At 51.8% G+C, this 26,633-nt stretch overlaps 2 protein-coding genes across 2 annotated transcripts in view; one reads left to right on the top strand and one right to left on the bottom strand.

The window, feature by feature from the left end:
* Positions 1-4,564, bottom strand: part of PRR14 (proline rich 14) — a 45,620-nt gene extending 41,056 nt beyond the window's left edge. Inside the window, exon 1 of the mRNA XM_082262114.1 lies at positions 4,433-4,564. The gene's annotated coding sequence lies outside the window, so the exon portion shown is untranslated. The remainder of the gene's footprint in view (positions 1-4,432) is intronic.
* Positions 4,468-26,333, top strand: RUSF1 (RUS family member 1; the record flags this gene model as incomplete). The annotated part of the gene is made up of 14 exons (XM_082262113.1): positions 4,468-4,599; positions 4,865-4,942; positions 5,297-5,411; positions 5,495-5,540; positions 6,368-6,400; positions 10,569-10,674; positions 11,715-11,816; positions 12,349-12,419; positions 17,097-17,281; positions 23,131-23,188; positions 25,388-25,458; positions 25,702-25,800; positions 25,936-26,007; positions 26,146-26,333. The coding sequence occupies 14 exons, from the start codon at positions 4,468-4,470 to the stop codon at positions 26,232-26,234; spliced, it is 1,257 nt and encodes a 418-aa protein (XP_082118239.1). The 3' UTR covers positions 26,235-26,333.
* Positions 26,334-26,633: the final 300 nt, after the last annotated feature.

The raw sequence follows: 26,633 nt of genomic DNA, 5'->3' as shown, positions 1-26,633 counted from the left end.
CACATGGGAGGGGTGTACTTACTATTGTCAGATACTGTATATGGGGGGAGGGATATATATTAGAGATCAACTGATTATTGGAGGGCCGATATTCACTCTTCCCGATATATTGGTATCGACCCGGAACTTGCCGATATTACCGATATTGTTGTGACGTCATTGCGTATGTTGTGCCACGCGACTCTGGGCCCAACCTTCTGCCTTCTTAGGCCGCCTCCCTCGCCTTGGACCGCCATGTCTGGAGTTGGGAGTCTCTCAGGAGTGTAACACAGCCATACACCCACAGGCACTGTTCCCGGAAGCCACACCCACAGGCCCTGTACCAGCCAGCCACACCCACAGGCACTGTTCCCGGAAGCCACACCCACAGGCCCTGTACCAGCCAGCCACACCCACAGGCACTGTTCCCGGAAGCCACACCCACAGGCCCTGTACCAGCCAGCCACACCCAGAGGCACGATACCAGCCAGCCACACCCAGAGGCCCTGTACCGGCCAGCCACACCCAGAGGCCCTGTACCGGCCAGCCACACCCAGAGGCCCTGTACCGGCCAGCCACACCCAGAGGCCCTGTACCGGCCAGCCACCCCCACAGGCCCTGTACCGGCCAGCCACCCCCACAGGCCCTGTACCAGCCAGCCACACCCACAGGCCCTGTACCGGCCAGCCACACCCACAGGCCCTGTACCGGCCAGCCACACCCACAGGCCCTGTACCGGCCAGCCACACCCACAGGCCCTGTACCAGCCACACCCACAGGCCCTGTACCAGCCAGCCACACCCAGAGGCACGATGCCAGCCACACCCAGAGGCCCTGTACCGGCCAGCCACACCCAGAGGCCCTGTACCGGCCAGCCACCCCCACAGGCACTGTACCGGCCAGCCACCCCCACAGGCCCTGTACCAGCCAGCCACCCCCACAGGCCCTGTACCGGCCAGCCACCCCCACAGGCCCTGTACCAGCCAGCCACCCCCACAGGCCCTGTACCGGCCAGCCACCCCCACAGGCCCTGTACCGGCCAGCCACCCCCACAGGCCCTGTACCGGCCAGCCACCCCCACAGGCCCTGTACCAGCCAGCCACACCCAGAGGCACTGTACCAGCCAGCCACACCCACAGGCACTGTACCAGCCAGCCACCCACCACCCATATACTGACAGAAGCCCACAAGTACAGTGTGGGTCGGTGGTCCCGTTACATTGGTTGGCAGCAGTGGGATGTTTCCTGCAGTCTGGGACATCCAAACATCCACTGGAATCCAAGGTCCAGATAACAACAGAAGAAGAGAGGTACAGATATCAGCCACCATGGAAGAGGAATTCAGAAGGAGGTTGGGAGAGATGCGGATACAGCACAGGGGACCGGTGTCAGAGAAGGTCCTCAGCACAGGGGACCGGTGTCAGAGAAGGTCCTCAGCACAGGGGACCGGTGTCAGAGAAGGTCCTCAGCACAGGGGACCGGTGTCAGAGAAGGTCCTCAGCACAGGGGACCGGTGTCAGAGAAGGTCCTCAGCACAGGGGACCGGTGTCAGAGAAGGTCCTGCTAGGATGGGATGATGTAATCCGCTAGGAATTCCGGAAGGAAATGCTAGCCCATGAGCAGCGACACCAGGGAAGAATCCTCTCCTCCTTCTAGGAAAGGTGCTGGTCGCAGTATGGATTGGGGGTGCTGGTCGCAGTATGGATTGTGGGTGCTGGTCGCAGTATGGATTGTGGGTGCTGGTCGCAGTATGGATTGGGGGTGCTGGTCGCAGTATGGATTGGGGGTGCTGGTCCCAGTATGGATTGTGGGTGCTGGTCCCAGTATGGATTGTGGGTGCTGGTCCCAGTATGGATTGTGGGTGCTGGTCGCAGTATGGATTGGGGGTGCTGGTCGCAGTATGGATTGGGGGTGCTGGTCGCAGTATGGATTGTGGGTGCTGGTCGCAGTATGGATTGTGGGTGCTGGTTTTGGGGGATAAACCGCACAAGGAATGGAAAGCTGAGTTTAGCCGGCTTGTCCAGGAGGAGATACGATTGGACGGGAGCTATAGAGCCTTCCGCTGGTATGCAACACAAGTATGCCCATGGACAGCGGACGACAGCCCAATGGAAGGCTTTGGCTATGGCGGCCTGGGACTGTCATTGGAGAAGTGGTCAGAGGACCCGGACTTCAGGAGCAATTTGGAGTGGCGATTAGAGGAAATGATGGATTCCAGAGAAAAGATTCTGAACACCTTGGAAGTTCTCTCGGCACTGGAAAATATGGAGTTTCTGGCCATTCAGGGATGAGAGCTGGAGATGGCCTACAGACGGCTGCTAGACTCTGCTCAGCACCAGCCAGCGTTACCGGGAGAGGAGATTGTAGGTCCCTCGTCTCAGCAGCAGCAAACAGCACTGGGAGTGGAGACAGTAAGTCCCACTACCCAGCACCAGCTACGGATCACAGATTTAATGGACTTTCCATCGGAGGATGATATGGGTGATAAATCCCCCACCAAACTGTTGGCACTGGGCCTAAGTGCCACCAGCCTGTGCCCTGGACTTTCAGCAATTCCAGAGACTGGAGATTTAATAGACTTTTCTGCTGAGGAGGAACCTCCCAGGGAGCCTCCAGCAGAAGAGCAACCATCCAGGCCTAGCGCTACTGACCTCTGCCTGCAACAATTGGTGACCCAGGAAGATGTGTGCAAGGCCACTGACTTTTCAGTTTACTGTCCTGCAGAACAGCCGGCATCAGGGCCTAACATGACTGAGCTCTGCCCAACACCAACAGCAGCTTCACTCTCCCTGAGAGAAGAGGCAGCCGGCCTTTCTACAACACCACTGACAGGGACATGGGATTTCCCAACAGCAGCATCTGTGGAGTTACAAGAAACTTCTACGGCAGAAGAGCTGACAACTGGACAGAGGGTCCAAGACCTCTGCCCCACACCTGCGGCAGTTCCAGAGGCCCAGGGTGAGAAGGTGGTGGTCACTCCCCACTCCCCAGCAGCAGATCAGGATCCAGGGGGAGGAGGTTGTTGTCCTCGCTCCCCCAACAGTCAGTCATAGCGGAGGAAATTATCTTCCATCCCTTAGCCAGGATCTGTGCCTCTGGGAGAAGGTACCAGAGAAAGGTCCCAACAGCCAGATGAGGGTAAGGAAGATGGAGCAGCCGACTCCCCTTCCCAGCAGCAGACGGCGCCCCAGAATGATGACACCAACCCAGCAGAAGAGCTGGCAACAGAGCAGAGAGCAGCTGGCCTCTGCCCTCAACTAACAAAGGATGGAGTTCCTGTGGTAGTGGATGGGACTGCAGTCTTCACCTCTATATCCCAGGGATGCTGGGCAGTCGGCGCAGATCCCCAACAGCCTGATGAAGTGAGCCCCACCACCCTGTCTTCTCCCCAGCGGCTGAAAGGACTCCAGGGAGAAGGGCCAGTCCACACTTCTGCCCAGCGGCGGTATTAAATACTGTATATGGGGGTAGGTGTGTGTATATAAATATATATTTATTAGTGTGTGTATATGTGTGTGTGTGTATGTGTGTGTGTGTGTGTATATATATATATATTGTATATGGGGGGCAGGGTATATATGCTGTATATGGGGGGAGGTGTGTATGTATATACAGTGGTGAAAATAATGATTTGATCCCTGGCAGATTACAAAGAAATGGCGGGTGTATAATTTTTATCATCGGTGTATTTTATATGATAGAGACAGAATATCAACCAAAAATCCAGAAAAATCACATGATACAAATGTTATAAATGGAATCGCAGTTCAGGGAGTAAAATAAGTATTTGATCCCCTTAGTCATGCTGGAAGACCCATCCATGACCCATCTTCAGTGTTCTGGCTGAGGGAAGAAGGTTCTCATCCAAGGTTTTACCATACATGGGCCCCCCCCCCCCCACTGTCCATTGGCCCCTCAATGTGGCAAAGTCGGCCTGTACCCATAGCAGAGAATCGGTCCCAAAGCATCATGTTTCTCCCTCCCATGCCTGACTGTAGTGACTGTGACTGTAGTGACTGTGACTGTAGGGCCGGTGACTGTAGGGACGGTGACTGTAGGGACGGTGACTGTAGGGACGGTGACTGTAGGGACGGTGTCTGTAGGGTCGTTGTCTGTAGGGTCGTTGTCTGTAGGGTCGTTGTCTGTAGGGTCGTTGTCTGTAGGGTCGTTGTCTGTAGGGTCGTTGTCTGTAGGGTCGTTGTCTGTAGGGTCGTTGTCTGTAGGGCTGGTGTCTGTAGGGACGGTGACTTTTTGGATGGTGTTCTTAGGGTCATAGTAAGCATTTTTTTTCCTCCAATCGCGAGTCCCCATCCTCAGGAAATCACATGTACAGCCCGTCTGAGGTTTGCCAAAGAACATCTAAATGATTCAGGATTCAGGATTGGGAGGAAGTGCTGGGGTCAGATGAGACCAGAATTGAGCTCTTTGGCATTATCTCTCCTCACCTTGTTGACACACAGGTCCTCTTAGTGAGGTCCCATCCCAGGACATGGCTGTTGTCAGTACGGAACGATACGGCACTGGAGACATTCAGAAATATCTTCGGGATAAAGATGGCCGCATCTCATGTCAGAAGGAGACGGCTCGGAATACATATGGCTCCCTGCGGGACCTCTTGGTGGTAAGAGCCTTCTGTTTGGGGTGAACTCTGTATAGTGTGGGGGGGGGCGCAAGGCCCTGGTGGGGGTTTTGCAGGATCGAGGGTATTGGGGTTACTGAATGAGGGGAGCATGGAATAGGGGGTGGGGACTTGGACATGCTGGGGGTGGGTAGGATATAAGGTTGATTTGTGAGTGGGGTGGAGAAAGGTGTATTGGGGGGGGGGGGGGATCTTTTTTATCTCTAGACTGATAATTGTCCTCCTCACAGTTTCTGTCCTTTTTCAGTCTCTGTTCCTCCCTCATGGCTTCCCAGACAGTGTGAGTGAGGACTACTTGGCCTATCAGCTGTGGGATACTATCCAGGTATTGCTGTGTGTTTTATACTGCATAGGAGAGATACTCCGCCCCTGTTTACTCCGTCCTTGGTTGTACCTCCTCTGCTGCACCTCTGATTCCACCTTCACTGATTACACTTCCACATATGAATCTACCTTTCTTCACTTCATCCTCTCACACCTGTCCCTCCTTGGTTGGTCCCTTCCTTGGCTGGGTCCTTCCTTGGCTGGGTCCTTCCTTCCTTGGCTGGGTCCTTCCTTGGCTGGGTCCTTCCTTGGTTGGTTCCTTCCTTGGTTGGTTCCTTCCTTGGTTGGTTCCTCCATGGCTGGTCCCTCCTTGTTTACATTTTGCCTGATTGCATCACTTCCATCTCCTTCCTAGGCCTTTGCCAGCAGTGTGACCGGTTCGTTGGCTACTCATTCTCTTCTCCGTGGATCGGGTGTGGGTGACGGTTCAGCCACAGTCGCAGCGGCCACAGTCACGTGGATCCTGAAAGGTGCCCACAAAGATTGCCTCATACTGTTGTATTGTCTTCCTCTTCTGTTTCCCCCACCAATAAGCAGTCTGTCTTCTCTGTAGATGGCACGGGGATGGTTGGACGGATTCTCTTCGCCTGGATGAAAGGGTACGAAGGTCCCAGTCTCACATTTACATTTCTCAGGTTGTGGTCACCATCAAGTGGAAAAAAACAAAGGTCAAACGGAATGTTTAAATTCGGTGTGGTGAAGTCTGCTGTCCCGGCGGATGGAATGTACACCGAGCTCGGCAGCCGTCTCCAGAGTGTGAAAGAGAGGGGGGTTTTGGGGCTTTAAATGAAGTTGATGAATAACCCATGTCTGTGCTTCCATCCCCGGTTCAATGGAAGAAGAAGAAAGAGTTGGGACTTTAAATGGGAGGGCAACTAACGATGGGCACAATGAAACCTGGAAAATAGGGATTATTAACAACAATAGGAAGAATATAAAACTAGATATTTATTAAGTAGAATCCACACAGGTAGTATACATTATAACAAATACATCAAATAGACCAAATCGTGTCACATGGACATCAAACATAATAATGAACGCTGGTTACATGCAGGTTCTGATCATTGTAGATCAATGTTAAACAATAGACGGTAATTGTGGTACAGGCCAGTATATAGGAGTATATCATTTGCATCCTAAATAGCCCAACGCGTATCGCGGGATACAGCCCACTTCTTCAGGGGCAGGAGCAATCAAATATATCCTGCAGGAATGGGGTAACTGATGTTTATGTGTGGGGCATTTTTTTTGGCATCTGATACTTACTGTTGCCGGCCACTCTGCGTTTTTGTTATCTAAGCATTAGCAGCATCAGCGTCTGCCAATAAGGAGGCTGCTCTGCCCAAAGCCCCTCCCTGAGATTCATGGCTGCTCCGCCCAAAACCCCTCCCTGAGATTCATGGCTGCTCTTTTCTTTACTTAGGAGTCAACTGGACTGCGATGCCAAGAGATGGAGGTGATTCTGTGTGTACAACCTTTCCGGAACCGGTTCTGACCCGCCTGTTACCCACTGTCCTCCAACCCTACCATCATAACCCGCTGTCCTCCAACCCTACCATCATAACCCGCTGTCCTCCAACCCTACCATCATAACCCGCTGTCCTCCAACCCTACCATCATAACCCGCTGTCCTCCAACCCTACCAATATCACCCGCTGTCCTCCAACCCTACCAATATCACCCGCTGTCCTCCAACCCTACCAATATCACCCGCTGTCCTCCAACCCTACCAATATCACCCACTGTCCTCCAACCCTACCATCATAACCCGCTGTCCTCCAACCCTACCATCATAACCCGCTGTCCTCCAACCCTACCAATATCACCCGCTGTCCTCCAACCCTACCAATATCACCCACTGTCCTCCAACCCTACCATCATAACCCGCTGTCCTCCAACCCTACCAATATCACTCGCTGTCCTCCAACCCTACCAATATCACCCGCTGTCCTCCAACCCTACCAATATCACCCACTGTCCTCCAACCCTACCATCATCACCCGCTGTCCTCCAACCCTACCAATATCACCCACTGTCCTCCAACCCTACCATCATAACCCGCTGTCCTCCAACCCTACCAATATCACCCGCTATCCTCCAACCCTACCATCATCACCCGCTGTCCTCCAACCCTACCATCATAACCAGCTATCCTCCAACCCTACCATCATAACCCGCTATCCTCCAACCCTACCAATATCACCCACTGTCCTCCAACCCTACCAATATCACCCACTGTCCTCCAACCCTACCATCATAACCCGCTGTCCTCCAACCCTACCATCATAACCAGCTATCCTCCAACCCTACCATCATAACCCGCTATCCTCCAACCCTACCAATATCACCCGCTGTCCTCCAACCCTACCAATATCACCCACTGTCCTCCAACCCTACCGATATCACCCACTGTCCTCCAACCCTACCAATATCACCCGCTGTCCTCCAACCCTACCAATATCACCCACTGTCCTCCAACCCTACCAATATCACCCACTGTCCTCCAATCCTACCATTATAACCTGCTATCCTCCAACCCTACCATCATAACCCGCTATCCTCCAACCCTACCATCATAACCCGCTGTCCTCCAACCCTACCATCATAACCCGCTATCCTCCAACCCTACCATCATAACCCGCTGTCCTCCAACCCTACCATCATAACCCGCTATCCTCCAACCCTACCAATATCACCCGCTGTCCTCCAACCCTACCAATATCACCCACTGTCCGCCAACCCTACCATCCTAACCCGCTGTCCTCCAACCCTACCATCATAACCCGCTGTCCTCCAACCCTACCATCATAACCCGCTGTCCTCCAACCCTACCATCATAACCCGCTGTCCTCCAACCCTACCATCATAACCCGCTATCCTCCAACCCTACCAATATCACCCGCTGTCCTCCAACCCTACCATCATAACCCGCTATCCTCCAACCCTACCATCATAACCCGCTGTCCTCCAACCCTACCATCATAACCCGCTGTCCTCCAACCCTACCATCATAACCCGCTATCCTCCAACCCTACCATCATAACCCGCTGTCCTCCAACCCTACCATCATAACCCGCTGTCCTCCAACCCTACCAATATCACCCGCTGTCCTCCAACCCTACCATCATAACCCGCTGTCCTCCAACCCTACCAATATCACCCGCTGTCCTCCAACCCTACCATCATCACCCGCTGTCCTCCAACCCTACCAATATCACCCGCTGTCCTCCAACCCTACCAATATCACCCACTGTCCTCCAACCCTACCAATATCACCCACTGTCCTCCAATCCTACCATTATAACCTGCTATCCTCCAACCCTACCATCATAACCCGCTATCCTCCAACCCTACCATCATAACCCGCTGTCCTCCAACCCTACCATCATAACCCGCTATCCTCCAACCCTACCATCATAACCCGCTGTCCTCCAACCCTACCAGTATCACCCACTGTCCTCCAACCCTACCAATATCACCCACTGTCCTCCAATCCTACCATTATAACCTGCTATCCTCCAACCCTACCATCATAACCCGCTATCCTCCAACCCTACCATCATAACCCGCTGTCCTCCAACCCTACCATCATAACCCGCTATCCTCCAACCCTACCATCATAACCCGCTGTCCTCCAACCCTACCATCATAACCCGCTATCCTCCAACCCTACCAATATCACCCGCTGTCCTCCAACCCTACCAATATCACCCACTGTCCTCCAACCCTACCATCATAACCCGCTATCCTCCAACCCTACCATCATAACCCGCTATCCTCCAACCCTACCATCATAACCCGCTGTCCTCCAACCCTACCAATATCACCCGCTGTCCTCCAACCCTACCATCATAACCCGCTGTCCTCCAACCCTACCAATATCACCCGCTGTCCTCCAACCCTACCATCATCACCCGCTGTCCTCCAACCCTACCAATATCACCCGCTGTCCTCCAACCCTACCAATATCACCCGCTGTCCTCCAACCCTACCAATATCACCCGCTGTCCTCCAACCCTACCAATATCACCCACTGTCCTCCAACCCTACCAATATCACCCACTGTCCTCCAATCCTACCATTATAACCTGCTATCCTCCAACCCTACCATCATAACCCGCTATCCTCCAACCCTACCATCATAACCCGCTGTCCTCCAACCCTACCATCATAACCCGCTGTCCTCCAACCCTACCATCATAACCCGCTGTCCTCCAACCCTACCATCATAACCCGCTATCCTCCAACCCTACCAATATCACCCGCTGTCCTCCAACCCTACCAATATCACCCACTGTCCTCCAACCCTACCATCCTAACCCGCTGTCCTCCAACCCTACCATCATAACCCGCTGTCCTCCAACCCTACCATCATAACCCGCTGTCCTCCAACCCTACCATCATAACCCGCTGTCCTCCAACCCTACCATCATAACCCGCTATCCTCCAACCCTACCAATATCACCCGCTGTCCTCCAACCCTACCAATATCACCCGCTGTCCTCCAACCCTACCAATATCACCCGCTGTCCTCCAACCCTACCATCATAACCCGCTATCCTCCAACCCTACCATCATAACCCGCTGTCCTCCAACCCTACCATCATAACCCGCTATCCTCCAACCCTACCATCATAACCCGCTATCCTCCAACCCTACCAATATCACCCACTGTCCTCCAACCCTACCAATATCACCCGCTGTCCTCCAACCCTACCATCATCACCCGCTGTCCTCCAACCCTACCAATATCACCCACTGTCCTCCAACCCTACCATCCTAACCCGCTGTCCTCCAACCCTACCATCATAACCCGCTGTCCTCCAACCCTACCAATATCACCCGCTATCCTCCAACCCTACCAATATCACCCGCTGTCCTCCAACCCTACCAATATCACCCGCTATCCTCCAACCCTACCAATATCACCCGCTGTCCTCCAACCCTACCAATATCACCCGCTGTCCTCCAACCCTACCATCATAACCCGCTGTCCTCCAACCCTACCAATATCACCCGCTATCCTCCAACCCTACCAATATCACCCGCTGTCCTCCAACCCTACCAATATCACCCGCTATCCTCCAACCCTACCAATATCACCCGCTGTCCTCCAACCCTACCAATATCACCCGCTGTCCCTCAACCCTACCATCATAACCCGCTATCCTCCAACCCTACCATCATAACCCGCTGTCCTCCAACCCTACCAATATCACCCGCTGTCCTCCAACCCTACCATCATAACCCGCTGTCCTCCAACCCTACCATCATAACCCGCTGTCCTCCAACCCTACCATCATAACCCGCTGTCCTCCAACCCTACCAATATCACCCGCTATCCTCCAACCCTACCAATATCGCCAAATATGCATAAAGCTGTCCGCCCACCAATGGCTTTATTTGTCCTCCGAACTCCAAGCCCCGGCCTCCCCTCCTCCCTACTAATCTGGTCTCTCCTTTGACACCCTGTCCTCTGACTCTGTCCGTGTCCTCCTGATTTTTATGTTGTCCTCTGACGTGGCAGATGGTCACATGTTTACCATTAGTTTTGGGCTCTTCTTGGTCTTTTATCTTTATTTGGTGACTTTCCATGCAGCTGTGACCATATTTCTCCTTTCTAGGCTGTTTGCTGATGTGTTGAATGATATGGCAATTTTCATGGAGATTGTAGCTCCGGTCTTCCCATCATGCTTCACTCTGACGGTGTGCACAGCTGGACTCTTCAAGGTCAGGAGCCGCTACTGCAGATTCTCTGATTATTGACAAGGATCTGCAGGGGCAGTGCAGGGGGAGGGGCAGTGGACAGAGACAGGCTCTGCGGAGGTATAATGGATGGGGGGGGGGGGGGTCAGAGAAGGACTCTGTAGAGGTATAATGGATGGGGGGGGAGGTGGGAAAGAGTATGGGTCAGAGAAGGACTCTGCAGGGGTATAATGGATGGGGGAGGGGGGGTCAGAGAAGGACTCTGTAGAGGTATAATGGATGGGGGGGGGGGAGAGTATTGGTCAGGGAAAGACTCGGTGGAGGTGAGGAGAAGAATGGGACAAGGATTTGTCCTAAAGAAGAGAAGAATAGGGTGGGGGTTGGGACTGTGGAGGGGTGCAGGAGAGGAGTATGGGTTAGGATGGGGCGGGGTTGGGACTGTGGAGGGGTGCAGGAGAGGAGTATGGGTTAGGATAGGGTGGGGGTTGGGACTGTGGAGGGGTGCGGGAGAGGAGTATGAGTTAGGATAGGGCGGGGGTTGGGACTGTGGAGGGGTGCAGGAGAGGAGTATGGGTTAGGATAGGGCGGGGGTTGGGACTGTGGAGGGGTGCAGGAGAGGAGTATGGGTTAGGATAGGGTGGGGGTTAGGACTGTGGAGGGGTGCAGGAGAGGAGTATGGGTTAGGATAGGGCGGGGGTTGGGACTGTGGAGGGGTGTAGGAGAGGAGTATGGGTTAGGATAGGGTGGGGGTTGGGACTGTGGAGGGGTGTAGGAGAGGAGTATGGGTTAGGATGGGGCGGGGGTTGGGACTGTGGAGGGGGTGTAGGAGAGGAGTATGGGTTAGGATGGGGCGGGGGTTGGGACTGTGGAGGGGGTGTAGGAGAGGAGTATGGGTTAGGATGGGGCGGGGGTTGGGACTGTGGAGGGGTGTAGGAGAGGAGTATGGGTTAGGATAGGGCGGGGGTTGGGACTGTGGAGGGGTGCAGGAGAGGAGTATGGGTTAGGATAGGGCGGGGGTTGGGACTGTTTATGATGTAATGGCGTCTCTGTGTTCTCTGCTGCAGTGCATTGTGGGAGTTGCGGGAGGGGCCACACGTGCCGCTCTTACAGTTCACCAAGCCAGAAGAGACAACATGGCCGATGTCTGTGCCAAGGATGGGAGTCAGGTCAGTGCTGATCCCCCCTCCCCCCCCCTTCTGCTCTCAGTGACTTTGTGATGTGAAGAACTGTCCACATTCCCCTTTGCCTGAGTAATCGTTATGTCATTGGGGTTATTGATCAGATTGGGGTTATTGATCAGATTGGGGTTATTGATCAGATTGGGGTTATTGATCAGATTGGGGTTATTGATCAGATTGGGGTTATTGATCAGATTGGGGTTATTGATCAGATTGGGGTTATTGATCAGATTGGGGTTATTGATCAGATTGGGGTTATTGATCAGATTGGGATTATTGATCAGATTGGGGTTATTGATCAGATTGGGGTTATTGATCAGATTGGGGTTATTGATCGCATTCCTTACCAAGAATTGTAAGCATGTGTCTCATTTATTGATTTTTGGGGGTCTGGATGGATGGATGGATGAAGAGGTCTCGGAGTCGGATAGTGCACCTCCTCATCCATTCATCTGAAGGGATGGCTCTCTCTTCTCGCTGTGCACACGCCGTTCTCTCTGACACGCCGTTCTTCATGCAGGAGACGCTGGTCAATCTCGCGGGGTTACTCGTCAGCCTTCTGGTTGTCCCTCTGGTGTCAGAAAATCTGTGGTAAGTGGAAGAAATTTGAATCTCTGATCTGTAAAAATATCAAAGGAAATTGTGGAAGAGAGAATGTTCCAGATGTGAGGAGAGCAGAGGAGGCGATGAGTAACCGATCGGAGGAAATTCAACTGGAGAAGAAGGTAAAAAATGGAGATCATCAGAGGAGGAGAAAGAGGGGAACGAGCACGCTGGTTGGAGGAGACCATTTATACTGGATAGTAAGATTTGTAGAGGATCTGACGGGACATCACATGGGACCGAGGAGGAGAGATATGAGGTGTGAGGAGGATCTGAGGGGACATCACATGAGACCGAGGAGTGAGGAGAATCAGAGGGGACATCACATGGGACCGAGGAGGAGAGATATGATGTGTGAGGAGGGTCAGAGGGGACATCACATGGGACCGAGGAGGAGAGATGAGGTGTGAGGAGGGTCAGAGGGGACATCACATGGGACCGAGGAGGAGAGATATGAGGTGTGAGGAGGGTCAGAGGGGACATCACATGGGACTGAGGAGGAGAGATATGATGTGTGAGGAGGATCTGAGGGGACATCACATGGGACAGAGGAGTGAGGAAGATCAGAGGGGACATCACATGAGACCGAGGAGGAGAAATGAGGTGTGAGGAGGGTCAGAGGGGACATCACATGGGACTGAGGAGGAGAGATATGAGGTGTGAGGAGGGTCAGAGGGGATATCACATGGGACTGAGGAGGAGAGATATGATGTGTGAGGAGGGTCAGAGGGGACATCACATGGGACCGAGGAGTGAGGAAGATCAGAGGGGACATCACATGGGACCGAGGAGGAGAGATATGAGGTGTGAGGAGGGTCAGAGGGGACATCACATGGGACTGAGGAGGAGAGATATGACGTGTGAGGAGGATCTGAGGGGACATCACATGGGACCGAGGAGGAAAGATATGAGGTGTGAGGAGGGTCAGAGGGGACATCACATGGGACTGAGGAGGAGAGATATGATGTGTGAGGAGGGTCAGAGGGGACATCACATGGGACCGAGGAGGAGAGATATGAGGTGTGAGGAGGGTCAGAGGGGATATCACATGGGACTGAGGAGGAGAGATATGATGTGTGAGGAGGGTCAGAGGGGACATCACATGGGACCGAGGAGTGAGGAAGATCAGAGGGGACATCACATGGGACCGAGGAGGAGAGATATGAGGTGTGAGGAGGGTCAGAGGGGACATCACATGGGACCGAGGAGTGAGGAAGATCAGAGGGGACATCACATGGGACCGAGGAGGAGAGATATGAGGTGTGAGGAGGGTCAGAGGGGACATCACATGGGACTGAGGAGGAGAGATATGACGTGTGAGGAGGGTCAGAGGGGACATCACATGGGACTGAGGAGGAGAGATATGACGTGTGAGGAGGATCTGAGGGGACATCACATGGGACCGAAGAGGAGAGATATGAGGTGTGAGGAGGGTCAGAGGGGATATCGCATGGGACTGAGGAGGAGAGATATGATGTGTGAGGAGGATCTGAGGGGACATCACATGGGACAGAGGAGTGAGGAAGATCAGAGGGGACATCACATGAGACCGAGGAGGAGAAATGAGGTGTGAGGAGGGTCAGAGGGGACATCACATGGGACTGAGGAGGAGAGATATGAGGTGTGAGGAGGGTCAGAGGGGATATCACATGGGACTGAGGAGGAGAGATATGATGTGTGAGGAGGGTCAGAGGGGACATCACATGGGACCGAGGAGTGAGGAAGATCAGAGGGGACATCACATGGGACCGAGGAGGAGAGATATGAGGTGTGAGGAGGGTCAGAGGGGACATCACATGGGACTGAGGAGGAGAGATATGACGTGTGAGGAGGATCTGAGGGGACATCACATGGGACCGAGGAGGAAAGATATGAGGTGTGAGGAGGGTCAGAGGGGACATCACATGGGACCGAGGAGGAGAGATATGAGGTGTGAGGAGGGTCAGAGGGGATATCACATGGGACTGAGGAGGAGAGATATGATGTGTGAGGAGGGTCAGAGGGGACATCACATGGGACCGAGGAGTGAGGAAGATCAGAGGGGACATCACATGGGACCGAGGAGGAGAGATATGAGGTGTGAGGAGGGTCAGAGGGGACATCACATGGGACTGAGGAGGAGAGATATGACGTGTGAGGAGGGTCAGAGGGGACATCACATGGGACCGAGGAGGAAAGATATGAGGTGTGAGGAGGGTCAGAGGGGACATCACATTAGACTGAGGAGGAGAGATATGACGTGTGAGGAGGGTCAGAGGGGACATCACATGGGACTGAGGAGGAGAGATATGACGTGTGAGGAGGATCTGAGGGGACATCACATGGGACCGAAGAGGAGAGATATGAGGTGTGAGGAGGGTCAGAGGGGACATCACATGGGACTGAGGAGGAGAGATATGATGTGTGAGGAGGGTCAGAGGGGACATCACATGGGACCGAGGAGTGAGGAAGATCAGAGGGGACATCACATGAGACCGAGGAGGAGAGATGACGTGTGAGGAGGGTCAGAGGGGACATCACATGGGACCAAGGAGGAGAGATATGAGGTGTGAGGAGGGTCAGAGGGGACATCACATGGGACTGAGGAGGAGATATGACGTGTGAGGAGGGTCAGAGGGGACATCACATGGGACTGAGGAGGAGAGATATGAGGTGTGAGGAGGGTCAGAGGGGACATCACATGGGACCGAGGAGTGAGAAAGATCAGAGGGGACATCACATGAGACCGAGGAGGAGAGATGACGTGTGAGGAGGGTCAGAGGGGACATCACATGGGACCGAGGAGGAGAGATTTGAGGTGTGAGGAGGATCTGAGGTGACATCAGACAGGACAGATCTGTAGGACCAGAAGGAAATACAGTGTGGGGGATTGGAAGGGACATTGGACAGGAGAGATATGAAATGTGAGAAGGATCAGAGGGGACATCACATGGGACCGAGGAGGAGAGATATGATGTGTGAGGAGGGTCTGAGGGAACATCGAATGGGACTAAGGAGGAGAGAGCTGAGATGTGTGGAGGATCGGGGGGGGGGGGGGAGGGGATATCACATGGGACCAAGGAGGAGAAATATGAGGTGTGAGGAGGATCAGAGGGGACATCAAACAAAAACTGATTGGAAGCAGTGATGGAGAGGATATTGAGAGTTGTGGAAGATCAGACGGAACATCAGACAGGACACATCTATTGGAGGAGGAGAGGAAGAGATGTGCGATGTGTGGAGGATTGGAGGGGACATCAGACAGGACAGATCTGTGGGACTGGGAGGGAAGAGAGGTGTGGAGAATCAGAGAGGGATATCGGACAGGACAGATCTGTAGGACGAGGAGGGGATAAGGTGTGGGGGATTGGAAGGGACATCAGGCAGGAGAGATCTGTAGAACTGGGATAGTAGGAGGATTGGAGGGGACATCAGAAAGGACAGATCTGTACGATGAGAGGTAGAGATGTGGAGGATTGGAGGGGATAGAAAGGACAGATCTGTATGATGAGGAGAGGTAGAGATGTGGAGGATTGGAGGGGATAGAAGGAAGGACAGATCTGTACGATGAGGAGAGGTGGAGATGTGGAGGATTGGAGGGGATAGAAGGAAGGACAGATCTGTACGATGAGGAGAGGTAGAGATGTGGAGGATGGGAGGGGATAGAAAGGACAGATCTGTACGATGAGGAGAGGTAGAGATGTGGAGGATTGGAGGGGATAGAAGGAAGGACAGATCTGTACGATGAGGAGAGGTAGAGATGTGGAGGATTGGAGGGGACATCAGAAAGGAGAGATCTGTACGATGAGGAGAGGTGGAGATGTGGAGGATTGGAGGGGATAGAAGGAAGGACAGATCTGTACGATGAGGAGAGGTGGAGATGTGGAGGATGGGAGGGGATAGAAAGGACAGATCTGTACGATGAGGAGAGGTAGAGATGTGGAGGATTGGAGGGGACATCAGAAAGGACAGATCTGTACGATGAGGAGAGGTAGAGATGTGGAGGATTGGAGGGGACATCAGAAAGGACAGATCTGTACGATGAGGAGAGGTAGAGATGTGGAGGATTGGAGGGGACATCAGAAAGGACAGATCTGTACGATGAGGAGAGGTAGAGATGTGGAGGATTGGAGGGGATAGAAGGAAGGACAGATCTGTACGATGAGGAGAGGTAGAGATGTGGAGGATTGGAGGGGATAGAAGGAAGGACAGATCTGTACGATGAGGAGAGGTAGAGATGTGGAGGATTGGAGGGGACATCAGAAAGGACAGATCTGTACGATGAGGAGAGGTAGAGATGTGGAGGATTGGAGGGGACATCAGAAAGGACAGATCTGTACGATGAGGAGAGGTAGAGATGTGGAGGATTGGAGGGGACATCAGAAAGGACAGATCTGTACGATGAGGAGAGGTAGAGATGTGGAGGATTGGAGGGGACATCAGAAAGGACAGATCTGTACGATGAGGAGAGGTAGAGATGTGGAGGATTGGAGGGGACATCAGAAAGGACAGATCTGTACGATGAGGAGAGGTAGAGCATTGTCGGAGGTTATATCAGATGAGACTGGTCTGTAGAACTATAAAAAGCGTAGAGGCTTTGTCACCTCTTGTCACATAGATACGAGGATTCGGTATTTTCCAGTATCTGATCAGTCTGTTTTCTTTTTTTTTTTTTTGTCTTTTAAGGGTAACCTACCTTCTCTTTCTTTTCCTCACCTCCCTCCACCTTTATGCAAATTACAGAGCTGTCCGCTCAGTTGTCATGGAGACTCTTAACCAGTCACGACTTAGTATCATCCTGGAACATTTTTTGCAACAAGGACGGATTCTTAGACCAGCTGAAGCTAATTGCATGGAGCCACTATTACCCGGTATGTCATTATTGGAGGGCAGAGGTCACCGTATGATTGGCACATTTATCAGCTCTGAGCAGTTGTGGTGGTGTGATAGGTCATGATGATCCTCTCCCTAGTCGTAGTGGTGTGATAGGCCATGGTGTTCTCTCAAGTTGTGCGGATGTAGTAGGTCATTATGTTCTTCTCTCCAGTTGTGGTGGTGTGATAGGTCATGGTGTTCTCTCCAGTTGTGGTGGTGTGATAGGTCATTATGTTCTCTCCAGTTGTGGTGGTGTGATAGGTCATTATGTTCTCTCCAGTTGTGGTGGTGTGATAGGTCATTATGTTCTCTCCAGTTGTGATGGTGTGATAGGTCATGGTGTTCTTCTCTCCAGTTGTGGTGGTGTGATAGGTCATTATGTTCTCTCCAGTTGTGGTGGTGTGATAGGTCATTATGTTCTCTCCAGTTGTAGTGGTGTGATAGGTCATGGTGTTCTTCTCTCCAGTTGTGGTGGTGTGATGGGTCATTATGTTCTCTCCAGTTGTGGTGGTGTGATAGGTCATGGTGTTCTCCTCTCCAGTTGCGGTGGTGTGATAGGTCATGATGTTCTTCTCTCCAGTCATGGTGGTGTGATAGGTCATGATGTTCTTCTCTCCAGTTGTGGTGGTGTGATAGGTCATGGTGTTCTCCTCTCCAGTTGCGGTGGTGTGATAGGTCATGGTGTTCTTCTCTCCAGTTGTGGTGGTGTGATAGGTCATGGTGTTCTCCTCTCCAGTTGTGGTGGTGTGATAGGTCATGGTGTTCTTCTCTCCAGTTGTGGTGGTGTGATAGGTCATCATGTTCTTCTCTCCAGTTGTGGTGGTGTGATAGGTCATGGTGTTCTCTCCAGTTGTGGTGGTGTGATAGGTCATCATGTTCCTCTCCAGTTGTGGTGGTGTGATAGACCATGATGCTCTCTCCAGTTGTGGTGGTGTGATAGGTCATTATGTTCTTCTCTCCAGTTGTGGTGGTGTGATAGGTCATTATGTTCTCTCCAGTTGTAGTGGTGTGATAGGTCATGGTGTTCTTCTCTCCAGTTGTGGTGGTGTGATGGGTCATTATGTTCTCTCCAGTTGTGGTGGTGTGATAGGTCATGGTGTTCTCCTCTCCAGTTGCGGTGGTGTGATAGGTCATTATGTTCTCTCCAGTTGTAGTGGTGTGATAGGTCATGGTGTTCTTCTCTCCAGTTGTGGTGGTGTGATGGGTCATTATGTTCTCTCCAGTTGTGGTGGTGTGATAGGTCATGGTGTTCTCCTCTCCAGTTGCGGTGGTGTGATAGGTCATGGTGTTCTTCTCTCCAGTCATGGTGGTGTGATAGGTCATGATGTTCTTCTCTCCAGTTGTGGTGGTGTGATAGGTCATGGTGTTCTCCTCTCCAGTTGCGGTGGTGTGATAGGTCATGGTGTTCTCCTCTCCAGTTGCGGTGGTGTGATAGGTCATGGTGTTCTTCTCTCCAGTCATGGTGGTGTGATAGGTCATGATGTTCTTCTCTCCAGTTGTGGTGGTGTGATAGGTCATGGTGTTCTCCTCTCCAGTTGCGGTGGTGTGATAGGTCATGGTGTTCTTCTCTCCAGTTGTGGTGGTGTGATATGTCATCGTGTTCTCCTCTCCAGTTGTGGTGGTGTGATAGGTCATCATGTTCTTCTCTCCAGTTGTGGTGGTGTGATAGGTCATGGTGTTCTTCTCTCCAGTTGTGGTGGTGTGATAGACCATGATGCTCTCTCCAGTTGTGGTGGTGTGATAGGTCATCATGTTCTTCTCTCCAGTTGTGGTGGTGTGATAGGTCATGGTGTTCTTCTCTCCAGTTGTGGTGGTGTAATAGGTCATCATGTTCCTCTCCAGTTGTGGTGGTGTGATAGACCATGATGCTCTCTCCAGTTGTGGTGGTGTGATGGGTCATCATGTTCTTCTCTCCAGTTGTGGTGGTGTGATGGGTCATGATGTTCTTCTCTCCAGTCGTGGTGGTTGTGATAGGTCATAGTGTTCTCCTCTCCAGTTGTGGTGGTGTGATAGGTCATAGTGTTCTCCTCTCCAGTTGTGGTGGTGTGATAGGTCATGGTGTTCCTTATAAAAATAGAAGGGATAGTGGCGCTGCCTAGGGAAATAAGACTTGATGAATATAAAGGAACTGTTTGACATGAGATCTAACACAAAATTAAATAAAGTGTCTGTAATAAACAAAATATTCAAAAAATACAAGCTGATAATTATGAATATCACAACAATGAATTGGCCGGCAAAGGCCAGTGAATATTAAATAAGTGAAGTAAGTGAATCAATTGAATTGCAGTCGCATGTGAATTACGATCATCAGCAAATAAATAAATGGTTAAATAAATGAATAAAGGTGGAAAAAACTCCTTTCCCGGTAATAGTGGCTGGTGCTGAGCAGAGTCTAGCAACCGTCTGTAGGCGATCTCCAGCTCCCATTCCTGGATGGCCAGAAACTCCAAATCTTCCAGTGCCCAGAGAACTTCCGGGATGTTCAGGATCTTTCCTCTGGAATCCATAATTTCCTCTAACCGCCACTCCAAATCGCTCCTGAAGTTAGGGTCCTCTGACCACTTGACAGTCCCAGACCGCCGTAGCCAAAGCCTTCCGTTGGGCTGCCATCCGCTGTCCACGGGCACACTTGGGTTACATACTAGCAGAGAGCTCTATAGCTCTCATCCAATCATATCTCCTCCTGGACAAGCCTGCTCAACTCAGCTTTCCATTCCTTGTGCGATTTATCTCCCAAAACCAGCACCCACAATCCATACTGTGACCAGCACCCACAATCCCATACTGGGACCAGTACCTTTCCTGGAAGGAGGGTTGGATTTTTCCCTGGTGTCGTTGCTCACGGGCTAGCACTTCCTTCCAGAGTTCCCAGCGGAATATATCATGCCATCCTAAGCAGGATCTTCTCTGACACCGGTCCCCTGTCCTGTATCCGCATCTCTCGCAACCTCCTTCCGAATTCCTCTTCCATGGCGGCTGATATCTGCACCTCTCCGCTTCTGATATCCGGACCTTGGATCCCGGTGGATGTTTGGAGGTCCCAGACTGCAGGAAGCACCCCTCCGCTTGCCACCAATGTAAGGGAAACCTCAACCCACACTGTACTTGTGGACTTCCGTCAGTATACGGCTTCCTCCTAGTCGTGAACATGTATACCGGATTTTCCCAGCCGCCCCATACAAAGCTAGCCGACAACTTAGCTTGTACTGGAATCTCGGTTTATTGAACAGTCGCACAGAATTTATATACAGCATGGACCTCCCCCCTCCTGATCAAATTAGCACACACAGGTCAGGTGCATTATCATACATTATTACATTATCATATGCAGATGAAATTGTATACAGAATTATAATTAACATATCTAAGGAAAAACCAACACAAACAGTATACTATTTCCACTCCGCAACTAATAGATGACAGTGATTCAGTCAACCTGAGCCAATTAACTAGCAGACTTTCCGCCCTCTAGCTCCTGCAATACAATACACATTATCTTAGGTGTAAACACTGAGAATCCACCGTAAACAATAGGTGAGCAAATCAGCATAATTTACAATGCGTGGAAGACAGGTGATTGAGCTGATATTGGCATCTTTGAGATATATTGTCTGTGTGAAGCCTTATTGGCAGCTAGGCCTAGAGTCCCAGAGTCTCATATATTCTTTGAGATATATTGTTGATATATATCACTGTCCCATTTAAGTAATCCAAACCATATTCTGTGTCCATTAAGTCCATCATTTTCTTAGTCACCCTGTGTTCCTAATAGACACAGGGTCACTAAGGCCCCTTTCACGCGGGCGATCCGATCCGCCTGTCAGTTTTTCAGGCGAACCTGATTGGATGCTCCATGCATCCCTATGGGGCAGCGGGTTTCAGCAGACACCTGCTGCTATCCGTTCTGATCCTGTCCGTAAAATCCGGACGCATGGAAACCCTATTTTCCATCCTTCTGGAGGATCGGATGGGATCAGATGAGAACGGACAGGCAGGCCGTTCTCATCCGATCTCCTCATAGAGGACAGCAGAGATCTGACAGCTCCGTCTCTGCACACAGAGCGGAGACGGAGCTGTCATCCACCTGCTCAGCAGGGATCGGCGGATCGATTTCCCCCTGCTGAGCAGAATAGACTCCCGTCGGGCGGTGCGCCCGTGTGAAAGGGGCCTTACACATAAGAGGGGCCTAGGGAACTGAGACAGGGATTTCCCAAACTCTCTAAGGTAAGCTGGGTTCCACAGGCCCCCCCCAACCAAAGTGACTCCCATCACAATAGGCCATGGTGTTCTTCTCTCCAGTTGTGGTGGTGTGATAGACCATGGTGTTCCTCTCTCCAGTCGTGGTGGTGTGATAGGTCATCATGTTCCTCTCTCCAGTTGTGGTGGTGTGATAGGTCATCATGTTCTTCTCTCCAGTTGTGGTGGTGTGATAGACCATGGTGTTCCTCTCTCCAGTCGTGGTGGTGTGATAGGTTATCATGTTCCTCTCTCCAGTTGTGGTGGTGTGATAGGTCATCATGTTCTTCTCTCCAGTTGTGGTGGTGTGATAGGTCATGGTGTTCTTCTCTCCAGCTGTTGTGGAAATGAATAGGGCTTGGAGCATAGAAATTCGGTTGGTTGTGTGTGCTTCTGTGTGTCTGCATGCATGAATGGATGTGAGAGTGTGTGTGTGTGTGTGTGTGTGTGTGTGTGGGGTCTGTGCTGTGTGTGTGTGTAGGGTCTGTGCTGTGTGTGTGCTTCCTCTGTGAGCCTTCTCTATCTGAGTCTCAGGGCAGGGCTTGGTTTATTTACAGCAAGTGAACAAAAGGGGGTTACAAGGAGTGGCTTTAAGACCACCAATCACAGAACATGTATACATTCAAAAAGTACAATAGGAGTGAATGCCTATGAATGAACATGACTGAGTCTAAAGGCCCGTACACACGTACCGATTGTCGGCTGTAAAGATTCGGCCGAAGACCGATCGGCCGATTGTAGGCTTGTTAGTATGATGCTTCCGACAGCCGACAGCGCACTTTCGGCCGAAAAGAATCTGTCGTGCAAGCATTAAAATTTTTGTTGGCTAACACCAGAACGGCTGATTGTTCGCTAGTCAGTACAGAATTTGGCCGACAGACAGCAGATTTGCAAGACTGGGCATGCTCAGAAAAGAAAAAAGACCAGGAAAGTTAACCATCACATGACATCACTTCTGCAGTCGGCTGTTGTTTGCCGACAAAATTCGTGTGCAGTCTTTTGCAGTTTTCAACAGACAAGACAGCCCTCGGACAAAAGACGGCCGATCGTTCGGCCGACGATCGAAACGTGTGTGTACGGGGTTAAAGGATCCCAACTGCTACAAAGGACAGAGCACATGGCTTCTAATGAATCAGCCACGCTAATTCACAAACACAGACTCATTACCTGTTAGTGGATCCCATCAAATATAGTTAATAGAAAACCATATTTAATAGTGACCATGCTATTTGTTCCAGTCGATGGGGCTTTATAGCAGCAGTATTTCAGTCATACGGATCAAGTATGACTGAAATATGCCATCCATTAATCTTGGTAAAATGATAAGAATTATACATCACAAACATATCTCCGCAGTACGGGGCCCCGAATGGCGGGTATATATCTATGCGATAGACTCTCCTTGCTACAAGTATTGTGCCATCCCATCTAATGGAAGGCCTTTCCTCAATGCCAGTTAAAGCAATATTCGCTGTGAACAGCGATTACCGATAAACTGACACTGGGAGACATTATGGCAATTTAACTACCTAAAGAAATGTCCACAATAAAATTTCCACAACACAGCCATGGTGGGTGTGATAGGTGACTATGTTCTTCTCTGCAGGTCTGGGCTCGCAGGTACCGCTCTGTCTGGGAGTTCCCCTCAGTACACTGATCTCCAGGTACAGTTTACTATTATTATATCACTGACAATACAAAGATCACTTGTCCTATTTCTAACGTGAAAAACATTACAGAATTAAAGAGCGGCACCACTGCTGAAAGGTCCACATACAACTTATCTCAGTAAGGGTACGGGGGACAATCAAAAGAGTATACCATGCGTTTCAAGGGTCTAAAAATACCCCCTTCATCTGGGCTTCAGATAGAAATCAATATATATGACCTAGAAGTGAACTTCCTGCCATTGATGGGGTTTCTTCCAGTGCACTCAGTGGCTAGTTTGGCTTCTACCTCAACATCATGACATAAAGCTAAGATAGTCATGTCGCCCCTGGAACGGTGTGTACCCCATGTATCTCCTCTTAGGATAGTCATGTCACCCCTGGAGCGGTGTGTACCCCATGTATCTCCTCTTAGGATAGTCATGTCACCCCTGGAGCAGTGTGTACCCCGTGTATCTCCTCTTAATATAGTCATGTCACCCCTGGAGCGGTGTGTACCCCGTGTATCTCCTCTTAGGATAGTCATGTCACCCCTGGAGCGGTGTGTACCCCTTGTATCTCCTCTTAGGATAGTCATGTCACCCCTGGAGCGGTGTGTACCCCGTGTATCTCCTCTTAGGATAGTCATGTCACCCCTGGAGCGGTGTGTACCCCGTGTATCTCCTCTTAGGATAGTCATGTCATCACTGGAGCGGTGTGTACCCCGTGTATCTCCTCTTAGGATAGTCATGTCACCCCTGGAGCGGTGTGTATCCCCTCTTAGGATAGTCATGTCACCCCTGGAGCGGTGTGTATCCCCTCTTAGGATAGTCATGTCACCCCTGGAGAGGTGTGTACCCTGTGTATCTCCTCTTAGGATAGTCATGTCACCCCTGGAGCGGTGTGTACCCCGTGTATCTCCTCTTAGGATAGCCATGTCACCCGTGGAGCGGTGTGTACCCCGTGTATCTCCTCTTAGGATAGTCGTCACCCCTGGAGCGGTGTGTACCCCGTGTATCTCCTCTTAGGATAGCCATATCACCCCTGGAGCGGTGTGTACCCCGTGTATCTCCTCTTAGGATGGCCATGTCACCCCTGGAGCGGTGTGTACCCGTGTATCTCCTCTTAGGATAGTCATATCACTCCTGGAGCGGTGTGTACCCCGTGTATCTCCTCTTAGGATAGCCATATCACTCCTGGAGCGGTGTGTACCCCGTGTATCTCCTCTTAGGATAGCCATGTCACCCGTGGAGCAGTGTGTACCCCGTGTATCTCCTCTTAGGATAGTCGTCACCCCTGGAACAGTGTGTACCCCGTGTATCTCCTCTTAGGATAGTCATGTCACCCCTGGAGCGGTGTGTACCCGTGTATCTCCTCTTAGGATAGTCATGTCACCCCTGGAGCGGTGTGTACCCTGTGTATCTCCTCTTAGGATAGTCATGTTACCCCTGGAGCGGTGTGTACCCCTTGTATCTCCTCTTAGGATAGCCATATCACCCCTGGAGCAGTGTGTACCCCGTGTATCTCCTCTTAGGATGGCCATGTCACCCCTGGAGAGGTGTGTACCCCGTGTATCTCCTCTTAGGATGGTCATGTCACCCCTGGAGCGGTGTGTACCCCGTGTATCTCCTCTTAGGATAGCCATGTCACCCCTGGAGCGGTGTGTACCCCGTGTATCTCCTCTTAGGATAGTCATGTCACCCCTGGAGCGGTGTGTACCCCGTGTATCTCCTCTTAGGATAGCCATATCACTCCTGGAGGGGTGTGTACCCCGTGTATCTCCTCTTAGGATGGTCATGTTACCCCTGGAGGGGTGTGTACCCCGTGTATCTCCTCTTAGGATGGTCATGTCACCCCTGGAGCGGTGTGTACCCCTTGTATCTCCTCTTAGGATGGCCATGTCACCCCTGGAGCGGTGTGTACCCCGTGTATCTCCTCTTAGGATGGCCATGTCACCCCTGGAGCGGTGTGTACCCCGTGTATCTCCTCTTAGGATAGTCATGTCAGCCATGGAGCGGTGTGTACCCCGTGTATCCCCTCTTAGGATAGCCATGTCACCCCTGGAGAGGTGTGTACCCCGTGTATCTCCTCTTAGGATAGTCATGTCACCCCTGGAGCGGTGTGTACCCCGTGTATCTCCTCTTAGGATAGTCAGGTCACCCCTCCAGCTCTGTCCTTCCACACTCCTCACCTCTTTCCTCTCTCGCTCTCTTATAGCGTCTCCCAGCTGGAGCAGCTGAAGAAAGGAAACCGTTCCCGCTACTTGCTGGGCTGGAGAGCCGATACCGGTAATGGAATGTTTTCTACTATTACTCAGGATACTCACTGAATCAATAACCTTATCCCCCGATCACGCAGGCTTCACCCTCCCTGCCATGGCATATAACCCAACTAACCCAGACTAAGCCCTCCCTGCCTTGGCATATAACCCAACTAACCCAGACTAAGCCCTCCCTGCCATGGCATATAGCCTAACTAACCCACGCTGCCACCTCATACATGCTAAGCCCTGGGTTGTGTGTCTCTGGCAGGCCGGCTGTCGGTGGTATTACATGAAGAGGCAGGCACTGTGGACATCATTAGATCCGTGGTCCATGCAGAGATTCTGCACAGGAAAACCGGGAGCTCAGGTGAGGTCATCCTTCCTATAGAGGGAGCTGTGAGGAGGAAGGCCTGATCTCATCACCCATGTCTCTCATCAGCCTGTGCTATCTTCTTGGTGTCAGGAATCACTTACTATGAACTCTCCAAACTTATCTCATCAGATCCCCAACGTTACATTGTCCTGGAGGAGACACATGCCCAGATGGATCACCTCTTCCCAGACTTCTGCCAAGGTAATAATCAGTTGCCAGTTCTGGTCACTTGACTGGGTTAGGTGACTGGGTGTACTCCATGATTGGTGTCCTTTCCATTATGGTCAGGGTTAGGTCCTCCTTGTCAGTGACTGATTCATGGGGTGCTCTCTCTCGTAGGACTCTCCGCATCAGGCTGGATGACGGATCGCCATCTTCTGGATCCAGATGACTGGAGAGCAAACTGGGATTCCAAAAAAGAACTCTGAGAAGACCCTTGAACAGGAGTGTGCGCTGCGATTGGCTCATTAAAGACCTCAAATGTCTGCACGAGACCCAACACCGACCTCTGTACTAGGAGAGCGCGACACCCGACCCCTGCCTCTGTACTATGAGAGAGCGACACCCGACCCCTGCCTCTGTACTATGAGAGAGCGACACCCGACCCCGACCTCTGTACTACGAGAGCGCAACACCCAACCCCGACCTCTGTACTACGAGAGCGCGACACCCGACCCCTGCCTCTGTACTACGAGAGCGCGACACCCGACCCCTGCCTCTACTACGAGAGAGCGACACCCGGCCCCGGCCTCTGTACTACGAGAGCCCCGACCCCGGCCTCTGTACTACGAGAGCCCCGACCCCGGCCTCTGTACTACGAGAGCCCC

This window comes from Pelophylax lessonae (assembly GCF_965119305.1).
Source record: "Pelophylax lessonae genome assembly, chromosome: 6".
NCBI lineage: Eukaryota > Metazoa > Chordata > Amphibia > Anura > Ranidae > Pelophylax > Pelophylax lessonae.
This window is presented reverse-complemented; position numbering and strand designations above follow the sequence as displayed.